This window comes from Jatropha curcas, unplaced genomic scaffold (assembly GCF_041381405.1).
Source record: "Jatropha curcas cultivar XTBG-Jc1 unplaced genomic scaffold, XTBG_Jcur_1.0 HiC_scaffold_1195_pilon, whole genome shotgun sequence".
NCBI lineage: Eukaryota > Viridiplantae > Streptophyta > Magnoliopsida > Malpighiales > Euphorbiaceae > Jatropha > Jatropha curcas.
This window is the reverse complement of record NW_028322624.1, coordinates 11,364-29,841: the sequence shown is the minus strand read 5'-3', so window position 1 is coordinate 29,841 and position 18,478 is coordinate 11,364. Positions and strand designations below refer to the sequence as shown.

General features: G+C 33.5%; 1 protein-coding gene across 4 annotated transcripts; it reads left to right on the top strand.

Moving 5' to 3' along the window:
- The first annotated feature begins 1,244 nt into the window (after positions 1 to 1,244).
- Positions 1,245 to 18,198, top strand: LOC149491573 (uncharacterized). Of its 4 annotated transcripts, none has more exons than XR_016319368.1 (11): positions 1,245 to 1,382; positions 1,961 to 2,111; positions 6,111 to 6,208; positions 9,196 to 9,257; positions 9,361 to 9,452; positions 9,546 to 9,669; positions 10,164 to 10,250; positions 15,901 to 16,003; positions 17,146 to 17,225; positions 17,563 to 17,651; positions 17,889 to 18,198. XR_016319368.1 is itself a non-coding variant. In XM_089717214.1 (11 exons), exons 1-11 carry the CDS (start codon positions 1,322 to 1,324, stop codon positions 17,895 to 17,897), a joined length of 984 nt encoding a protein of 327 aa, XP_089573340.1. In that variant the 5' UTR covers positions 1,245 to 1,321; the 3' UTR covers positions 17,898 to 18,198. The 4 variants fall into 4 exon arrangements, 3 of the variants coding, with proteins under 3 accessions (XP_089573340.1, XP_089573339.1, XP_089573341.1); XM_089717214.1 differs by having other exon boundaries at positions 17,118 to 17,225; XM_089717213.1 differs by lacking the exon at positions 17,889 to 18,198 and having other exon boundaries at positions 17,118 to 17,225; positions 17,563 to 17,816.
- Positions 18,199 to 18,478: the final 280 nt, after the last annotated feature.

Below are 18,478 nucleotides of genomic sequence, written 5' to 3'. Positions count from 1 at the left end.
TTTTGTCATTTTAACAATGGCCAAGTACATAGTTTCACCTTTGAACTTTTTTGTTTGAATCCTATGGCATCCTGTATTTTGCGAATGACCTGTTATACACTCTACCTTTTAAATTTTGTAACTATTGTGCACCCGTTCCCACTATAATCCCAAAGTGTGGCTTCAAACACTAAGAATCACGTGAACTCATATTTTTTTATCCAACATGTCATTTTAATTAATTAAAATCTATTTATTATTATTAAAATTAATTAAAATGCTATCTTATCCTATCTCTCTATCCTTTATCTTTTTCTTCCAAATTGAAAATCTCCTCTGTGTTCTCTATCTTTTCTAGGACATGTCTAAGGAGCAAGAGACCTTGGAGAGGGAAACCACAATTTTACCCAACCTTTGATGTTCTGTAACTCAAAATTGTAATACCCAAAACCAATATAGTTTTAGCATAACCCCGAAGAGAAATTCAAGAAATTAATATGTTCCAAAATAAAAAAATTGTCAGTTAGTGCTCAGTTGAAATTTCATATATCACAATCTTGACTAAAAGCATTCAACAATGAAAATATTCAAGCAACAAAGTTAAATATTCCACAAAACCCATAAGAAACCAAAAAAATAATATCAACATCTCAACCTGCTGATTCACACAAGCCAAAAAGCCAAACAAACCCATTAATTTTTTTCAAAAAAAAAATGATGTTAAATAATAAACGAAAACTGAGAAAAGGTAGCTCTGATTGTTTCTAACTGTGTGAGGTAACTTAAGATTGTTTGTAAATATAAGTGGGCATTGTCAAGTAGCTGCAGAATAAACAAGTGGACAAGGCAAAAAAGACACCAAAAGCAGCAGCGAATTCTCATATGGTAAAAAGAAACTTCTCCAACTTGGGCTTTTTATTAAAAGGCGAATTATCCTCTTTCGAATTATTAAAAATTTGAGTCAAAGAGAAAAAGAATGGACGAAAGGATATCGCCGGCAGTGAGATGGTAGTGTCCGCAATAGCATTAGAGTGAACAAAACTTAATTCCAATTTTTTATTTTTTTTTTCCACATCAGCGCCTACAGTAAACACATCTCAATGAATTTCTTAATCACAAAAGAGGTGCATAATAATTACAAAATTAAGAGTTAGGGTGTATAATAAGTTATTCCCAAAGTATAGGTTGCCATATTGGTAAAATGAGAAAGTTCAGGTGTAAAACTATAAAATGTGAAAATTGGATTACACGTGCGATTCCAAAACTGTGTTCTATATATTCAGTTAGAGTACCTGCGAAGCCATCTCTCTCAAAATTAAAATTCATAAACGAAAAATCTACTATGGAAGTTGGTGAAAGCTCTGCTGCGAACTGCTCCTCTCATGAAATCTGGGCCAAGCTTGGTACCCCATTTCTCTTAAATCTATCTAATTGTTATTATTCAACTTATTATTATTTTTTGTAATCATGTTCTGTTTGTCTTCCAAGAAAGTCTCTTTCGATGCCAAGATTAAAAATAAGAATTAATTTCCTTTTATTTCAAAAATTTACTTTTGATTCTTACTTTAAGGCAATTCCAAAGATTTTCCATTATAATCTTTTTCCAATTAAAGTTTAAATTCACTTGCTTTTGCCTGTGCATGTTTGAACAAGAATCGAAATTTTGGAAAATGATTTTTGCCTTTCTGTTTCTCTATGGTGAACTCTAATAAGAAGTTGCTAGATAAATTTTGCCTTCTCTATGGCAAATGCTGTTGTTCGTTATTACATTGCTCAAGTAATTACAATTGCACTCATAAATTTTGATTGTGAAAGCGTGTAAATTCAATGGCTTTTGGAATACTATCTTCCTCTATTAAACATAAAATATACCCATGCTAGCCATTAGCTAAGATTCTATTTATTTTGTAAATCTTCTCTACAATGAACTTTTTGGAAATGGGATGGTGGGTTTTGATTATTTGTTTTTATCTTGTTGCAGTACCATCCGACTCGAGATATTCTGATATTGAAATACGGTCAAATGATGTAGTTATCAACTCAGCAATTACATCTTCTTCACTTGAAAAGCATGAATGGTGCAAAATAACAAGGAATTCATGTCACCGTTCTGCAATAATGCTGAATACAAGGTGCCTTTTGCAGCTGTTTATGGATATAATCATTATTTGAACTGCAATTCTTGCTGCTTATTTGACATTTTCCATTGTCAATAACTGGCTTCATTAGATTTTCCTTACAAAATTTTGGTAGATCATCTTTTCTGCAAATAGTGGACTCTTATCGGCTTGGAGCAAAAATATGAAAATCCAGTGTTCAATGGCTGAAAAAACATACTCCCTCCGTCTCATTTATTTGCATGATTTGACAAAACACGCATATTAAGAAATTAGTCAACAAAAGTTATTTTGCCATTTTTTACCCTTAATAACCCATCAAGGTATTAATAAAAGTACTTCATTTAATAAACAATTATAAAGGTTATCATGGGAAAAATAATTTTTTACATATATAAATTTAGAAATCTTGCAACATTTTGGAATATCCAAAAAAAGGAATAACAAGCAAACAAAATGGTATGGAGGGAGTATTTTATAAACTTATTGCTATACTGTAGTGAATTTATTGGAGGACTACAATCAAACTCATTCATATTATTTAACAACATGAAGATAACAATTTTATTTGTCTAGTTTCGATATCCTGAGTAGTCTTTTGACATTCTACAATGTTATTTTTCTCTACCTACTCATTGAATAATTTTGAAATGACTAAATTAGAGGTAAAAGAATGCCTAATTGTGGGTGACAAAGAAATGCAAAATTTATTGAAGATTTACCTTTTAATTTTCCAAACCTTAAAATCCCTGCCAGATTTCAATCTTTTTGTCATTTTGAAGTTATTATAAACCTTCTATCTTTAGTAATACAAGTAAATCTATGATGGCATTTGATTTGACCCATAATAATATCAAATTTTTTCTTTTTTTCCTTGAAAATAATATTGGTATGTTGGAGTAATCTCGGCAGTTGCCAATCTTGAGTCTTAAAACTCTGGTAGGGGGTTTTTCCATGGTTGTCTTCATTGCTCAAAGTGAGAAAAAAGCATACTCTCGGTACTCATATTAGCTTTCTTACATAAGAGCTAAATTTCAATAATAAATTTCTCATAGTAATATTTTGAAATTAGAGTTATACCTTTGACTAGGCAATCAGTTGGTTGAATTAGCTTGAAACCTGATATTTTTGGTATGAAAAAGTCTGTTTGAGCTTGCGCTGAAGTAACTGTGCCCATTTAAGCACCTCAAACCAGATTTAAGCTATATGATGCATAGTTTGAAATGAAAACAATACAAATTGATTATAGTGCATACTTAATATTCATCTATGCCTTTCAACTTCCTATTCCTTTCGTCCTAGAAAAGCTACACCTTTTAATTTTCTGATTATTAGGTAATATTTTAAATATTATGCTGAGGCAGACCTTTGAATAATAATTTTCACTTCATTGTCTTTATCTCTTAAATTAATAATTCACATATCAATGTCCACTTATAAGAAATTTGGAATTGATAATTGGTTTGTAGAACTTATGAGAAAGTCTTAAAAAATGACTTGACCTCTATCTGGCTCAAAGCTCATTCTGAGTTTCAGATTAAGTTTAGTCTAAGGTTCTAAATTTTAATTGGAGACTTTGGTGCAATGATAAATTTCTCCCTTTCAAGTTTGAGTATTTAAGTTTGGGTTGTGGAAATGACCTCTTTGCCAAAATGCCTTGTATAGGAGTAGATGGCCTTGTATAGATCCTATCAAAATGAGGAGTCTTGGAGACTGAAGATGCCCTTGTTAATTGGGCTGACCTTGGGCTTGAGTTCAGACAAATGCATTTGAGTTGAACTCAGGCTCACTTGAACTAAATGGTTCTAGCCATATTGATGACCAAGTTGCTCCAAAACCCAATTGAGTGGAATTGTAGAGTGTATTTATTGGGAATTTGTGAAGCTATCAACAATCATTTTGAACTTATGCAAAGCCTGATATCAGGAATTAAATTCTAGGATTTGTGATATTGGGGGAAAATGAATATAATTTTTGTCAATTGATTAAGGTTTAAATAAGCTGAAAAAATATCTGAAGTCAAAAAGTAGTTCCAAATGTTGGAAAAAGGAGAAAAAAAACCCTGGGGGTGGGGTGTCATGGGCGATTGGAATGTTCCAGATAGTCATGTAAATAAATGGTTTGTGGGAGTATGGAATGTTGTAAATGGTTGCTAGGATGCCTTTTCAGGATTTTAAAATTGCTGGGAAGCTTATATATGCTGGAACTTCTCTTAGGTGAGGAATGACTCAAATCTAATTCTGGCTCTCCTAATAAATGCTTGATAGAGGAGAGAAGAATAAAAAACTCAACATTTGTTTGTCATTGAGGTTATACTTACTTCCTCAGTTTAAAAAAAAGGCTCCTTTAGATATTATTGCAAAATGAGGTTTGAACCACAGTGAAGAAGAGGGGGTTGTCCAAAAGGCCAAAATGACTGTTCAGAGGGAGCATTTGCTACTCCACGAAACTTTTGTTTGGTCTGTTGTTCTCCAAAGGTGAATACTAATGACCAATTGCAGAAAAGAAGACTGGTTTATCTCCCAATCACTGTGGTTTGTGACATAAGAATTCCTTAGGTTCATTATAACTTCTTTCCACATTGTGAAGTGGCTTGGATAAATTATTTGAATCTTGTTTTTATCATTTTTGAGGATCTGTGAATGTGTTTAGAATCCTTGGATACCTATGTTGGTTTGAAATGGAAATGATTTGGTGGCAGTAAATATGCCAAAATCCTTTGAATTGTGCTTTTTTCCCCCAACTGTTGTGAAGTTCTTTGGAAGGAAAAAAAATGATCTTAAAAAATTAGAACATGTTTATTGGGGACAAGATGGTGTTTTTGTCTTCTAATGCGGCTTATGCTTCTGGCGCTTTTAGATGTGTCTCTTTGAATGTTATCAAACTTGATTGCGAGGCATTATCCTTCTATTGTTTTATGTTTTCATTCTTAGTTGTATATTAAGATACATAGGAAGATTCCTTGTGCTTCATGGTTTATTCTTCTTTCTTTCTTTCTCAATAAAGTTTCTTTATATATCTATAAAAATCACATGCTTGTGGATGTAGGTTTGAAATGGGTTTCTCGTATTCCTTTTGTTTTCTGTTCTGTTTTTGTCTCTCTTTCACTTTCTTAGCCTGGTTTAATGCTTTTCCTTTACTCTTTCCTTTTTTATCAGCTATTTTCTATCTGATTGAAACATTAACCTTCTCTCTCTCTCTCTCTCTCTCTCTCTCTCTCCGAGCATGCTTCCTGCCTTTTGTTAGTCCCTGAATCAGTTTGCTAGTTCTTTTCCTTGTGATTTCTCCACCTGCCATTTCTGTTTGTATCAATGCTTCCCAAGTCTTGCTTACTCTTTGTCTATATATCTTTAGTTAGAGGTGGCATGATTGTGGCATACTGTCACAAATTTTGGTGGTGGTAACTTTATACTACATTATAGTTATTTTGCAGGTAATATAATATTTAGGGGGACATGGTGATGGTAATTTGCAAGAGGTCAATCATATATTGTGTCGGACAGCCACGGGCATAAGTTGTGTGTCTGGTTGCCGGACGCTACAAGTGCTGCCACATTTAGCATAGGGTGTTTAGGATAGAAGTTGTAGGTCTTTTGAATGGCAGTATCAAATGAAGAAGTTAAAATGCTAATATAAGCAGCTTCTTTTCAGGTTTTCATCTTCTATTGTTTTGGTTTCCTGTTGGCACCTTGTGTGCGAGGTCTCTCCCTTCCTCTCTCTCTCTCTCTCTATATATATATATATATATATATACACACACACACACACACACACACACACACACACTAAATTCAACACTGCTGGTGTCTCTTTTCCATATATATTTGTTGCTTGTGGACATATAGTTGCTTGCTAATTGCACTCTCCTTTGCAAGTACATCTTTTTGAAACAAGTTAACGAGATTATTGTTTATTTTGTAACCCTTGAACAATTGTATGCATTCTCAGTCCACAGGAAATATCATAACTTCACCTCCTCTCTTTTTTTTTTTTAATTAATTTTTGCTGATATAGTTCCAGTGCAATAATTGTTGATGGGGCTGTAATCCAAAATGAAGATGATGTTATTATCAATTGTGGAAGTGAAATTATTAGTGGCCCAGATAAAGAAGGTTAGTCTTCACTGCTCTCTTTTTTCTTTTTTTTTTTTTTTTTTTTTCTAATTATGAATTTCCTTGAGTAAGAGCAGTAATTGGTGCAATATGCTGGTCATATTAGAACTTGTATGGATGTTAGCTGCTATTCAGTAATTTTAACATTGCCAATTAAGATTCTTGTATCTTTTTGATACTGTGTTACTCCTTCCCAAATTGTTTACCTTTTCTTTTTAAATTTTTAAATCCCAAACACCTACTCAGTTACTTAGAGGAATAGATTTCCTCAAGTGAGGCAAAGAAAACAATTGAAGCTGCATTTTCTTAGTGATAGAATAATTTCAATCAATGACTGGTTGAGCATATGGTTGTTCTTTGAAAGTTAAATGCATAAAAAATTCAGAGATGTTGGCTGTGTAGAAAGACAAAATATTAGTGTAGAAAAAAAAAATATTTTTATGGTAGAAATTAATTTTGCACCTCCCTTACATAATAGCACCTGACCTCCTTTAGCGTGTGCTAACAAGTGTAAAATAAAACATAAACCTAAAATTCTTGCCTTTTTTAATTCAAATATTATAGCAAGAGGAAAGGCTGAAAAAAAGGAACAATAATGAAATAGCAAATTTGATTTTGACATTTGGGTCTCTAAAAATTATGTATCTTTTATTGGTACCAAACCCTATTTTGTGTACAGATTTTCTTTATTCTTTTTATTTTTCATGGCAAGACTAGAGAGTTTAATAATTAGCAGACAAATGTTAAAGTTTATATGATTGCCCAAAAATATTATTAAATTTTGATCCTTCAAATTTTCAAAATTCAAATCTTTAGATATGTTTAAATTTTTGATGATTTCCTTGGACACTCCCTTAAGCATTTGTTTAGTCCTTTATTTGTTAAGGAATTAATAATTTAAGTTATAATTTTCATTAAATTTTAGTGTGAAAATAGTTTGAGCTATATTGTAATTTAGTTCCTAATATTTTTAAAACTTCTATTGTTACAATAACAACTAAGCTTTAATCCCAAATGAATTAGCGTCGCTGTTTAAATCCTTTGTTTCCATTCTACTCTATGCATGACTTAGTTCACACTCATACCATGTAGCAATAGGTCTTTTGGGACAACTTTCCTCCTTGTGATTTTAAGTCGACGTTTCCCTTTTAAGATCCTTCACCAAAATGTATCGTACTTCCAAACGGGGCACATGAAAGTCTACATAGGACATGGCCAAACCATATCAGACTTTCTTCTCCTGTTTTATCCCCAACTTGTGCTACTTGCATCTTTGTCCGATGTGGTCATTAATCTTGTCCAATCTTCTGTGATCTCACATTCATCTTAACATCTATATTTTTGCAACATTCATCTTGTGAATATGTTGGGTCTGCAGGGCCAACATTCACTTACATGCAACATCGCAGGTCTCACTATTGTTCTAAAGAACTTGCCTTTCACCCTGTATAAATCTTTCATTATTGAAGACTCTAATTATTAATTAAAAATTAAAATCTAGTTGTTAAAAAATTTCACTCAAATCTTTAGACTGTTATATTCTATGATATTTTAGTTTCTGTAAGTGTGATATACAAAGAATGTTAATAAGATAACTATTAAAATTGTTTTTAGCTTATAATTAACAAAATCTAAATAATTAACTCTATAGAAATAATTTTATTTTTCTGACAGAATATCTATTACTTTGGCCCTCTTGATTCAAAATTCTAGCTTTGCCCCCCTAATATGCAGGATTTTGAAAATGGAAAGCAATGTCCTGTATTGGCTGGATTACAAGGCATTTTGGCTCACCAATATTGGATCCCCTGATCTGTTGCTGTGATTTGTGCATTTATGGCTGGCTTGTCTATAATAGAATGATATGGATTTTTTGTCTAATAAATTCTGTTATGGGGCAAGATATAATGACTTTTATATTGTGAAAATAAGAGAATTAAGAGGAGGAGAGTGATGGCAGTATACCTGTTGTTATGTGTCTTTTTGTTTTCTCTCTCCGTCTCCCTTTTTTTAATTCTTTTCCTTCCTCTTCTCCTTAATTTTAATGTTCTTTTGAAAACCTTACACCATATTTAGGCTGCTTTACAAAAAGAACTAGTAGGCCTTTTTTGAAGTTCTATCCAGGCTAAATTTATTTTTTTATATATATTTAAATATAGCTCCTAGACTATTTATAAGAAAATGTTTTAAAAAATCTTTTCAGAATTTATATATAAATATACTAATTTTGTGATTATTTTTTAATGTCGTAATGTAGAATTAACAGCCAACTTAAAAACTTGTCGTTTTCTGTTAAAACAAACTTTTACCTTTGCTAATCAATTCAAGACTAGAAAAGCAGAGTTTACTATAGATGTTGGGAGTATTTATACCATTGTTTTTTCTAATTTTTTTTTTTTTTAAAATTTCATAGTAACAATAGTCTAGACAATGTGATACAGTCTAATACCACATTACCACTATCAGGATCAAATTAATATCATTATATAAAGCTTGATTATGAGTATAGGTTCTAATGGGCTCAGAATAGTTCTAAACCTTCAAAATTTTGAACTCCAAAAACTAGTACTAGTCCTAGCTTCTAGAGAAAATTTATAGTGTTCTTACTCTCCTATTTTAACAAGGACAAAAAGAGAAAAGGAAAAACAAGGATTCAAAAATAATTCCAAAAAATCAAACCACTAAAAGTTCCAAATTGTGAAAGTTACGTTTGAATCCTAAAACTGAGAAAGGCAAATATAATGTGATGAGTGACGTCAAATGATTGGAAACTAAACTTAGCATAATTAGTTGAGACCATGATCCTACTGTTGATGTTGAACTTTTTGAATTGTGAGATAGTTCATTTGTACAGTTGACAATTTGTAGAGGCATGAGATATGCTTGCAAGAGGGACCATTAGTCAGTGGAAATTTCTTTTCCTTTTGTTTTTAAAAATTTTAAATTTAAATGTTCTTTTTCTGAAATGCAATCGTTTGTATTTGTAGGATACTTGTGCTACAGATTTAAAGTAATGCCTCCTCAAGAATCCCGCACTCAGCGGTTAAAGGTGAATTATGCAATTTTATCTGGCATACTTTAATGCTAAATTCTGTGTCATTTTCTTCTACAATATGCTGATCCCTGTTTTTTCTTTCCTTTTTCTTCATCAGGTCTGTATAGATGCTGAGCATGTAAAATGTAGCATTTGTTTAAACGTATGGCATGATGTTGTCAGTGTTACTCCTTGCCTCCATAACTTCTGGTATGTGATTTATTTGCTTTTGTTTCTCTTTCCTAGCAATAACATTGTTGTTTCAGTATTGTTGATTTCAATCTGGTGTTCTATGTAATGCAGTAATGGATGCTTCTCAGAGTGGCTAAGGAGGTCACAGAAGAAACGTTCAGCCGTGCTTTGTCCTCAGTGTAGAGCAGCTGTAAAATTTGTCAGTAGAAATCACTTTCTGCATAGTATTGAGGAGGTGATACCATACATTTCATTTAGTTTTTTTGCAAATGCTCGTCATTTTGATTTTTTTGGCAAGGCATTATACATACACTTGTATGAGCTGGACTACCTTTTAAGCTTTCGTATGTGGATTGACGATCAATGTTAAGTACCTATTGGGGTGCATATGTCATTATTTTGCAATTCGTATTATAAAATATCCTTTTATTGCTTTTTTTAATCTCTCATTGGAGTAGGTGTTCCACACACATTCTGTCTGGTTTCATTTCTGCCTTTAATGTGTGCATGCTAACTTGATAATTTATTAATTAATGTCAAAATTCTCTGTGCAACTTGCTTCTGTAATTTTAGATGACAGTAAAGGTTATCTGTTTGTCTATATTTTAACTAATCTTGCAAGGTTTCTTTCCCTTTGTTTAATCTTATCTTACTTTGTATTTTGTGAAACAGTTTTCTTTTACTGGAAATTTCTTTTTCGCAATAAGGATGCTGACTGTTTTGTCTTAGGATATACTGCAAGCTGATCCTTCACTGAAACGGTCAGATGAAGAAATTGCTCTTTTAGATTCCTATGCATCAATAAAATCAAATGTCGTAAGTAACTTTACCATTTTGTTTATGTTTCTTCTGAATCTTGAATTTATGCAAGTGAAATCAGGGGCAGAGTAGGTTCATTAACACTAGCAGCTCTTTCCCCAACATTTTGCAAGTAGACAAAGAAGAGCCATGAACTTTTGGTCCATTTTTGGCTTGCTTCACTGTAGAATCCATTTTTTTTTTTTCTTTCCTTTTTTTTAGCTGCATGTTTAAGTTCTCATGTTTGGTTCATATATGCATGCCTTCTCTTTTTTCGTCTGAAATGTGTAGGTGTTGACCTGTATATAGACTATTTAGGAGAAAATTATTCTTGCCTTATTTGTTTTTCCCTATTTAGAATTAGATTACTTTTCCTATTTAGATTGAGATGATTGTGTATAAATAGGATGTATTAATCACATTGAACACAAAAGAAATACAGAAACAATATTTTCCCGAATCTGTTCTTGAACTCAACTTGGTATCAGAGCGGGATTGGAAATTACGAAAACAGAGCTCTTAAGGCAGGGACTGTTGCAAGCTATCGGAGGTTTTCTAGGTGTAGTTAAAGTACACCACCACCCCTAGAAGGAAGACCAGCTGCTGGCGACCCATTCCCCGAAGTCCGGTGACTGTTCGAGCAAGCGCGTGGGTTCACGCGCCGATTACAGATTCGGCCATTCTCCACCACGTGCCGTCGTGTGAGTCACTTTCCGGTAGCCTATCTCAGTCGGACTTACTCTTGCAGACTCGTCTTGCTCTGTTGACTTCATCCCAGCCTGATTCGTGACTTGTTCTTCTGTGCATCTGTATCTCGGTATTTATTTGTGTTACTATCACTTTGCCAGCAGTTGGTTTTTCTTGCAACAATCACTAAGTCATGGTTGATGGGAATAAACCTGTTGAAAAAAATTGAAACTATTGAAACGAAATTGGTTGCTTCTTTGGACAATCCTTCTTTACAAATTAGTTCAGTTAGGCTTGACAGTACTAACTACCTTGCTTGGTCAAGGTCATGTCTGTTATTTGTCAAAGCTCGGGGAATACAAGGATATGTCACTGGAACTAAAGCACAGCCTGAAATAACTAGTCCAACCTATGATAAATGGGATTCTGAAAATTCATTGATGATGTCTTGGCTTAAATTCCATGCCACCTTAGATCTCCTGTGGCTATTTGATGTTGGACACTGTAGCAAAAATCTGGTCGACTGTTTCCCAAACTTATTCTCAACATGGGAATGATGCACATGTGTATGAGTTTCGGAATAAAGTTCAAGGAACAAGGCAAGGTGAGATGACCGTTAGTCAATATTATGCTGAATTGACTAGTTTGTGGCAGAAACTTGATTACTATGAGGATTACCATCCCAAATGTGAGGCTGATGTGGTAGGATATCAAAGGAAAGTTGAAAAGGGACGCATATATAAGTTTCTTGTAGGTTTGATTACTGTGGCTATTTGATGTTGGACACTGTAGCAAAAATCTGGTCGACTGTTTCCCAAACTTATTCTCAACATGGGAATGATGCACATGTGTATGAGTTTCGGAATAAAGTTCAAGGAACAAAGCAAGGTGAGATGACCGTTAGTCAATATTATGCTGAATTGACTAGTTTGTGGCAGAAACTTGATTACTATGAGGATTACCATCCCAAATGTGAGGCTGATGTGGTAGGATATCAAAGGAAAGTCGAAAAGGGACGCATATATAAGTTTCTTGTAGGTTTGAATACTGAATATGATCCAATACGATTCAAATCCTTGGGAAAGATCCTATGCCTTCACTGCAGCAAACATATTCTTATGTTTAACAAGAAGAAAGCCGGAGAGGCGTCATGCTAACTACTATTGCTCTTGAGAAATCTAGGCTTCTTGCTTCTCAACCTATACAAACTATCCACATTTCATCCAATAAATACCATTTAGCACGTGGTTATTGTGGAAAGCCGAGACATACAAAGGAATCATGTTGGAAATTGCATGGCCGACTGAGTTCTATTAAGTGCACATCCACCATTGATTTAACTTCTGTCTTTCACATACCCAGTTTTCTTGTAAACCTTTTATCTGTTAGTGCCATTACAAAAGTCCTCAATTGCAAAGTTGAATTTTTTCCCACTCATTGTGTTTTGCAGGATCTGAGAACAGGGAAACTGATTGGCTTTGGTAGATTGCATGATGGCCTATATCTTCTCGAAAAGGCTTGCAGTTCTTTGGTTCCTTGTATTACTTGAGCCCTATTAGGAAATCATAGTAATCCTAGTCAAGAAATAATTATGTGGCATAGGTGATTAGGGCATCCATCTTTTGTAGTCCTAAAGAGATTATATCCTAGTCTTTTGAGCATTGCTAGTTAGAGTCTTTAGTTTGTGATAGTTGTGAACTTACTAAACACACAAGAAGTTCTTATGTTTCCCATAATAATAGAAGTTCAATTCCTTTCATGACTATTCATTTTGATGTATGGGGTCCTACTTCTACTGTTTCATTATCTGGTTATAAATGGTTTGTTACCTTTATAGATTGTTGTACTAGATTAACTTGGGTTTACTTGCTAAAAGCAAAAACCGAAGTGTTTTCTTGCTTTAAGTCTTTTCATAACATGATTAGTACACAGTTTAATGCAAAGGTCAAAAGTTTGAGAACTGATAATGGAACATAGTATATGAATAGCATGTTTCAGGCTTATTTAGACTTTAATGGAATCATTCATCAAACTAGTTGTGTAAATACTAGTGCTCAAAATGGTGTCTGAAAGGAAAAATAGACATTTACTTGAAGTAGCTAGATCCCTTTTATTCACCATGAATGTACTAAGACTTACTGGGGAGATGCAGTGCTCAGTGCAGCTTATCTTATTAATAGAATGCCTCTTAGGACACTCAATTTCAAAAGCCCTATAGCTGCTTTACAGGGTAATACTTCATATATTGTTCCTCCAAAAGTATTTGGTTGTGTTTGTTTTGTTCATCGTGGGCATGGAGGCAAGTTGGAACTTAGAGCTCTGAAATGTGTGTTTGTAGGTTACTCTACCACCCAAAAGGGGTATAGATGTTATCATCCCCCATCTCGAAAATACTTTGGGAGTATGGATGTGGCCTTTAGAGAGTCTGAGTTTGAGCCTTATTTCTCTCAAACTCCTCTTCAGGAGGAGATTAGGATAGAAGAGGAGGCTCCTTTAGCTCCTATGTCCATATCTGTTCCTAAACAATTTGTGAATATGAACACTATTGATGAGCGAGAACCTATAAAGGGTAGACTTGATAGGTCAGATTAAAAAAGGTACAGTCGAAGAGAGAAGGTTAATGCCATCACGCATGATACACATGTCATCTCTGCAATCAGCTCCTGAAAATCCATGTGGTTGAGTCCTCTATAACTCCTAGTTCTAATTCTGATGCAATTTCTTCTGTGAATATTTCTGATTCTAATCCTGTAGTTGATGATGTTGATCTTCCCATTGCTCTTAGAGAAGGGGTTAGAACTTGTATCAAACATCCTATATCCCAATTTGTTTCTTACGACTTATCACCGTCATATAGAGCCTTTGTGTTGTCTGTTTCTATTCCACAGAATTAGCAGGAAGCATATCGAGATCCAAAATGGAAAGCGGTAATGGTGGAGGAGATGAAAGCTTTGGAAAAAATATGAAACTTGGGAACTTGTCACCCCTTCATTAGGGAAGAAACCAGTGGGATGCAAATGGGTATTCACAGTAAAACACAGGGCAAATGGCACCGTTGAAAGATACAAAGCCAGATTGGTGGCTAAGGGATTTATTCAGACATATGGAGTGAACTATGTGGAGACTTTTGCCCCAATTGCAAAGATAAATACAATTAGAGTCTTGTTGTCCTGTGCAGCCAACTTGGATTGGGGCCTGCATCAATTTGATGTAAAAAAAAATGCTTTTTTTGCATGGTGATATAGAAGAAGAAGTATACATGGATATTCCTCCAGGCTTTAATGATGAGAAAACCAAAGGTAAAATTTGCAGATTGAAGAAAGCATTGTATAGGTTGAAACAGTCACCTAGAGCATGGTTTGATAGATTCAGTAAGTCCTTGATTTCCTTCGGCTATTCTCAAAGTAATGCTGATCATACTTTATTTATTAGACACTATAATGTTAAGATCACAGTACTAATTGTCTATGTTGATGATATGGTTGTGACTGGAAATGATGAAGAGGAGATTATTCACTTAAAGAAGTTGTTGGCTCAAGAGTTTGAGATTAAGGACTTGGGAGATTTGAGATATTTTCTGGGTATAGAAGTTACTAGATCGGATAAAGGGATCTTTCACTCTCAAAGGAAATATATCCTGGATCTCTTAAAAGAAACTTACATTTTGGGTTGTAAATGAGCTGATTCTCCCATAGAAGTTAATCACAAATTACAAGCATAAATGGGAGACTCGGTTGATTTGGGTCAATATCAAAGATTGGGTGGCAGATTGATTTATCTCTCACATGCTAAGCCTGATATAGCATATGCTGTAAGTCTAGTTAGTCAATATATGCATGATCCTCGTAGTTTTCATCTTGAAGCTGTCTTTCGCATTTTAAGATATCTAAAATCTGCACTTGAAAGACGTCTACTTTTCTTTGAGCATGGTCATCTAAAAACTGAAGCGTTTACTGATGCTGACTGGCCTAGATCTCCAAATGATAGGAGATCAACCTCTAGTTATTGTACCTTTGATGGAGGAAACCTAGTTACTTGGAGAAGTAAAAAGAAGACTGTGGTAGCACGTTCGAGTGCAGAAGCGGAATATAGAGCTATGGCTCAAGGAGTTTGCGAACTGTTATGGGTAAGGAAGATAATGGAAGAACTGCGAATGTCGAAAGGAGAAGATTCAACTTTGTTTTGTGATAACAAAGCGGCAATTAATATTGCTCAAAATCCAGTTCAACATGACAGGACAAAGCACAGATTGATAGACATTTCATAAAAGAAAAAGTCAACCAAGGTGTTTTGAAGCTTATCCATGTGACTTCGGATAATCAGATTGTGATGTTCTCACTAAAGGGCTTAAAAACAAACGATTCCATAACTTGGTGTGCAAGTTGGGCATGTGCAATATCTATGCACCAACTTGAGGGGGAGTGTTGACTTGTATATAGACTATTTAGGAGAGAATTATTCTTGCCTTATTTGTTTTTCCCTATTTAGAATTAGATTACTTTTCCTATTCAGATTGAGATGATTGTGTGTAAATAGGATGTATGAATCACATTGAACACATAAGAAATACAGAAAAAATATTTTTCCAAATCTGTTCTTAAACTCAACTGTGGGAAAGATTTGATTGGCTTCTTATAGCTAATGTTTGGGAATAAGAAAAAATTGAGGCTTAGCTTTCCACTTATACCCAATATTATCACCCTGATATCATGTGACAAGCTCTTTATTAATTGAATATTATCTTGTCTTAAAGATGTGCTGAAGATCTATCTTGCAATAGTTTTTCTTTTGACCTATCAATTGATGGAGTTGCTTTTGCATTGTGCTGTTGCTTTATTGTCATTCTTTTGATTTCTTCAGGTTCCAGTTTTATGTTTTTACTTTGTGTAGTAGCATAAATGATGCCTTCCACTTCATTTTAGGTCTTTTGGAGAATGAAAGATCCAATACATGTGTGATTTTTGCTCGTGATGTATATTAGGTCATTCAAAGTGGTAAGCATATCAATCGAAAGAGGGACCATTCAGTATTGGAGGTGGAAAGTGATGTTGTAGACTCCGTAGAGTTCCCGTGCCCTCAGTGTGGTAAACATTACTTGCTTATCATTTTATTTTTTCAATACGATTTTATTCATACTGGCTGTGTTTCTTTCCCATTAGTAATCTAGGAAGGAAATTACTATACCATCCCAATGTTGTTTGGCATTAGGATGTTTAAATCCTATTGTCAAAGGGGGAAATGTTGCCACTAGGCTCGAGTCATCTTTGCTGAGGATGACTAGAGGTTCCATTTTCATTCTCATAGGAATTAGAGTTGAATTGAAGAGAAGGAAAGAACATGAACAAACTTTCTCTGTTATTTGCATGTTTTATTCATAACATATTATGACACTCCCTTTATGTATTCTCTTTCTGGCCATGTCCTTGCCATCCTTGTCTACACCATAACTCAACAAGGTTGAAAATCCTTTAATTCTAATGGTCATTTGTTTCCTGATTGCCCTGTTATGATTATAACATGAGGATTCTTGAGCTGATGTTGGATGTTTGGAACATCTGCAAAGATTAATACGTATGGGGTTAACTCTTATTTTTCCTTAAAAAAACAAGGCTTTATTTTTTTGTGCTACTTTATTACTGGATTGCATTGTCTGATGCTTGATCATGTTACACTTTGTGTTCACATGGTATTTTTGTAACAATCCAAAAAAGATAAATTAAAATTTTTAATGGATCAATTATGTTGTAATCTCATGTTGATATTTATTTTGGATGTTAAGGACTAGTTGTAAATAGAGTTCTATTAGGAGTTAGATTCCTAATAGGTTTATAGTATCCTGTATATGTATATATATGTGTCCCTATTGATGAAAATACATGAACAAAAAATATTTTTTCACTAAATATGCTATAATGTTTTTATAATGAATGATAAAATTCGTAACTTTAAATACATTGAGTTTAAGTGAAAAAAGTTGCCTATTAAAATTCATTGTTTTCATAAAAAATTCATTGTTTTCATATGCTACTACAAATTACTGATCATTAAGAGATGAGAAAAATAGAGATGTTTACATGATAAAACACACACATGCAGGAAAGTGAAAGTAGCCTTTGTTGTTTCTTATTGTAAGTTTTGATCTTTTATTATCTAAATGTAGATCAACCTTTATTTAAACATTTCATTTACAATAATCAGGGGCTGAATATAGTGGCTTTCGCTGCAGCCAGGACACTGTTCATTTGCAATGTCATGCTTGTGGAGGAATGATGCCTTCCAGAATAGAAATTGGTGTGCCACAACACTGTATGTGCCAGGATTATGTTTTGATTATTTTGTGCTGTAGTCTCAGCTTTTTGTCTTTGCTATGCTATTTAGAACACTTTTAACAAGAAAGCCCTAATAATGATAAGGTCTTGGTTGGATTTTAACATTTAAACAATTTCTCGAAAGTAGGCTAAGGCTACATTTCTGTTTCAAACTTATGTTTCAAGTTTAATAGTGGTAATGTTCAGTTACAGGAAAAGTTTTCTGATAGACTGAATTTGGTTTACTTTTGTGAGTATAAATTTGATAGAGGCCAGCACCTATAGCGAGCTAGATCATTGGAGTTATCAAAGCTTTGTAATTTCTTCTCTTGCAGGTTTGGGATGTGATAGGGCATTTTGCGGTGCTTATTGGCATGTTCAAGGGGTTACAAACATGGTGTGCAGCCATGAGAATTTTAAACCAGTATGTTTGTCTCTTTCTTTCTTTTCAATTAATTTTAATTTTAATGTAATTATTTTATAAAAAAAGTTATTTAAAAAATATTTTATTTGATGTTTATGGAAATCATTTTACAAAAAACATATATTATGTGGGATTGAAATTATAAATCAACATTAATGCACATTATTTAAATAGCAATGCAATTATTAAATAAAATTAATATTAAATTAGCATGCTAAGCTTGTGAATGGGCTCAAGTTTGTTTGAAAAGTTAGCAAACCAAGATTGAGGAAAATTGAGCTTGGAGGAAAAAAAAGAAAAACCATCATGAAGCTTTGCTGAGCTTGGCTTGATTACAACCTAGTATTATGTGGAGAGCTTTGAAGAGAGAGGCAGAGCTTTCACCTATACGGAAATGTAGAAGATGAAAACAACCCAAGTAGCTTTCTTCTAAGTGTTTCCCTTGGCTTTACATTTGATTTAGGTAATTTAAAGAATAGGACTTTCTTTTGAGTGATAATTTGTGTAATATGTAAGGAGGACCTATCTATCTATCTATTATTCGCAAGTATACGAAATCACAAACAAGTAATCAAGAGCGAGTAGAGTACCGTTCCATGAAAATTGTATACCAAATATTAAAATTGTGTTAACCTATTATTATTTAAATGACAATTAAAAGAATTAATTTTAAAATAAAAGAAATAAAAGAGAGCAATGTGAAATCACACAAAATAATTTGATGAAAAAAAATAAAGGATTAAAAACTACTAGGAATTTTGACTTCTCTTAATTCTATCTAATTTATTCTATTAGTTTGATAATCAATTTTAATTTTTCAAGAAGGA

Excerpts from the sequence above, each read along its gene's own strand:
- LOC149491573 (XM_089717213.1), top strand. The coding sequence starts at position 1,322 with ATGGAAGTTGGTGAAAGCTCTGCTGCGAACTGCTCCTCTCATGAAATC. Across the intron at positions 2,112-6,110 it reads GCAATAATGCTGAATACAAG|TTCCAGTGCAATAATTGTTG; the intron begins GTGCCTTTTGCA and ends TTGCTGATATAG. Across the intron at positions 9,258-9,360 it reads CCCGCACTCAGCGGTTAAAG|GTCTGTATAGATGCTGAGCA; the intron begins GTGAATTATGCA and ends TTTCTTCATCAG.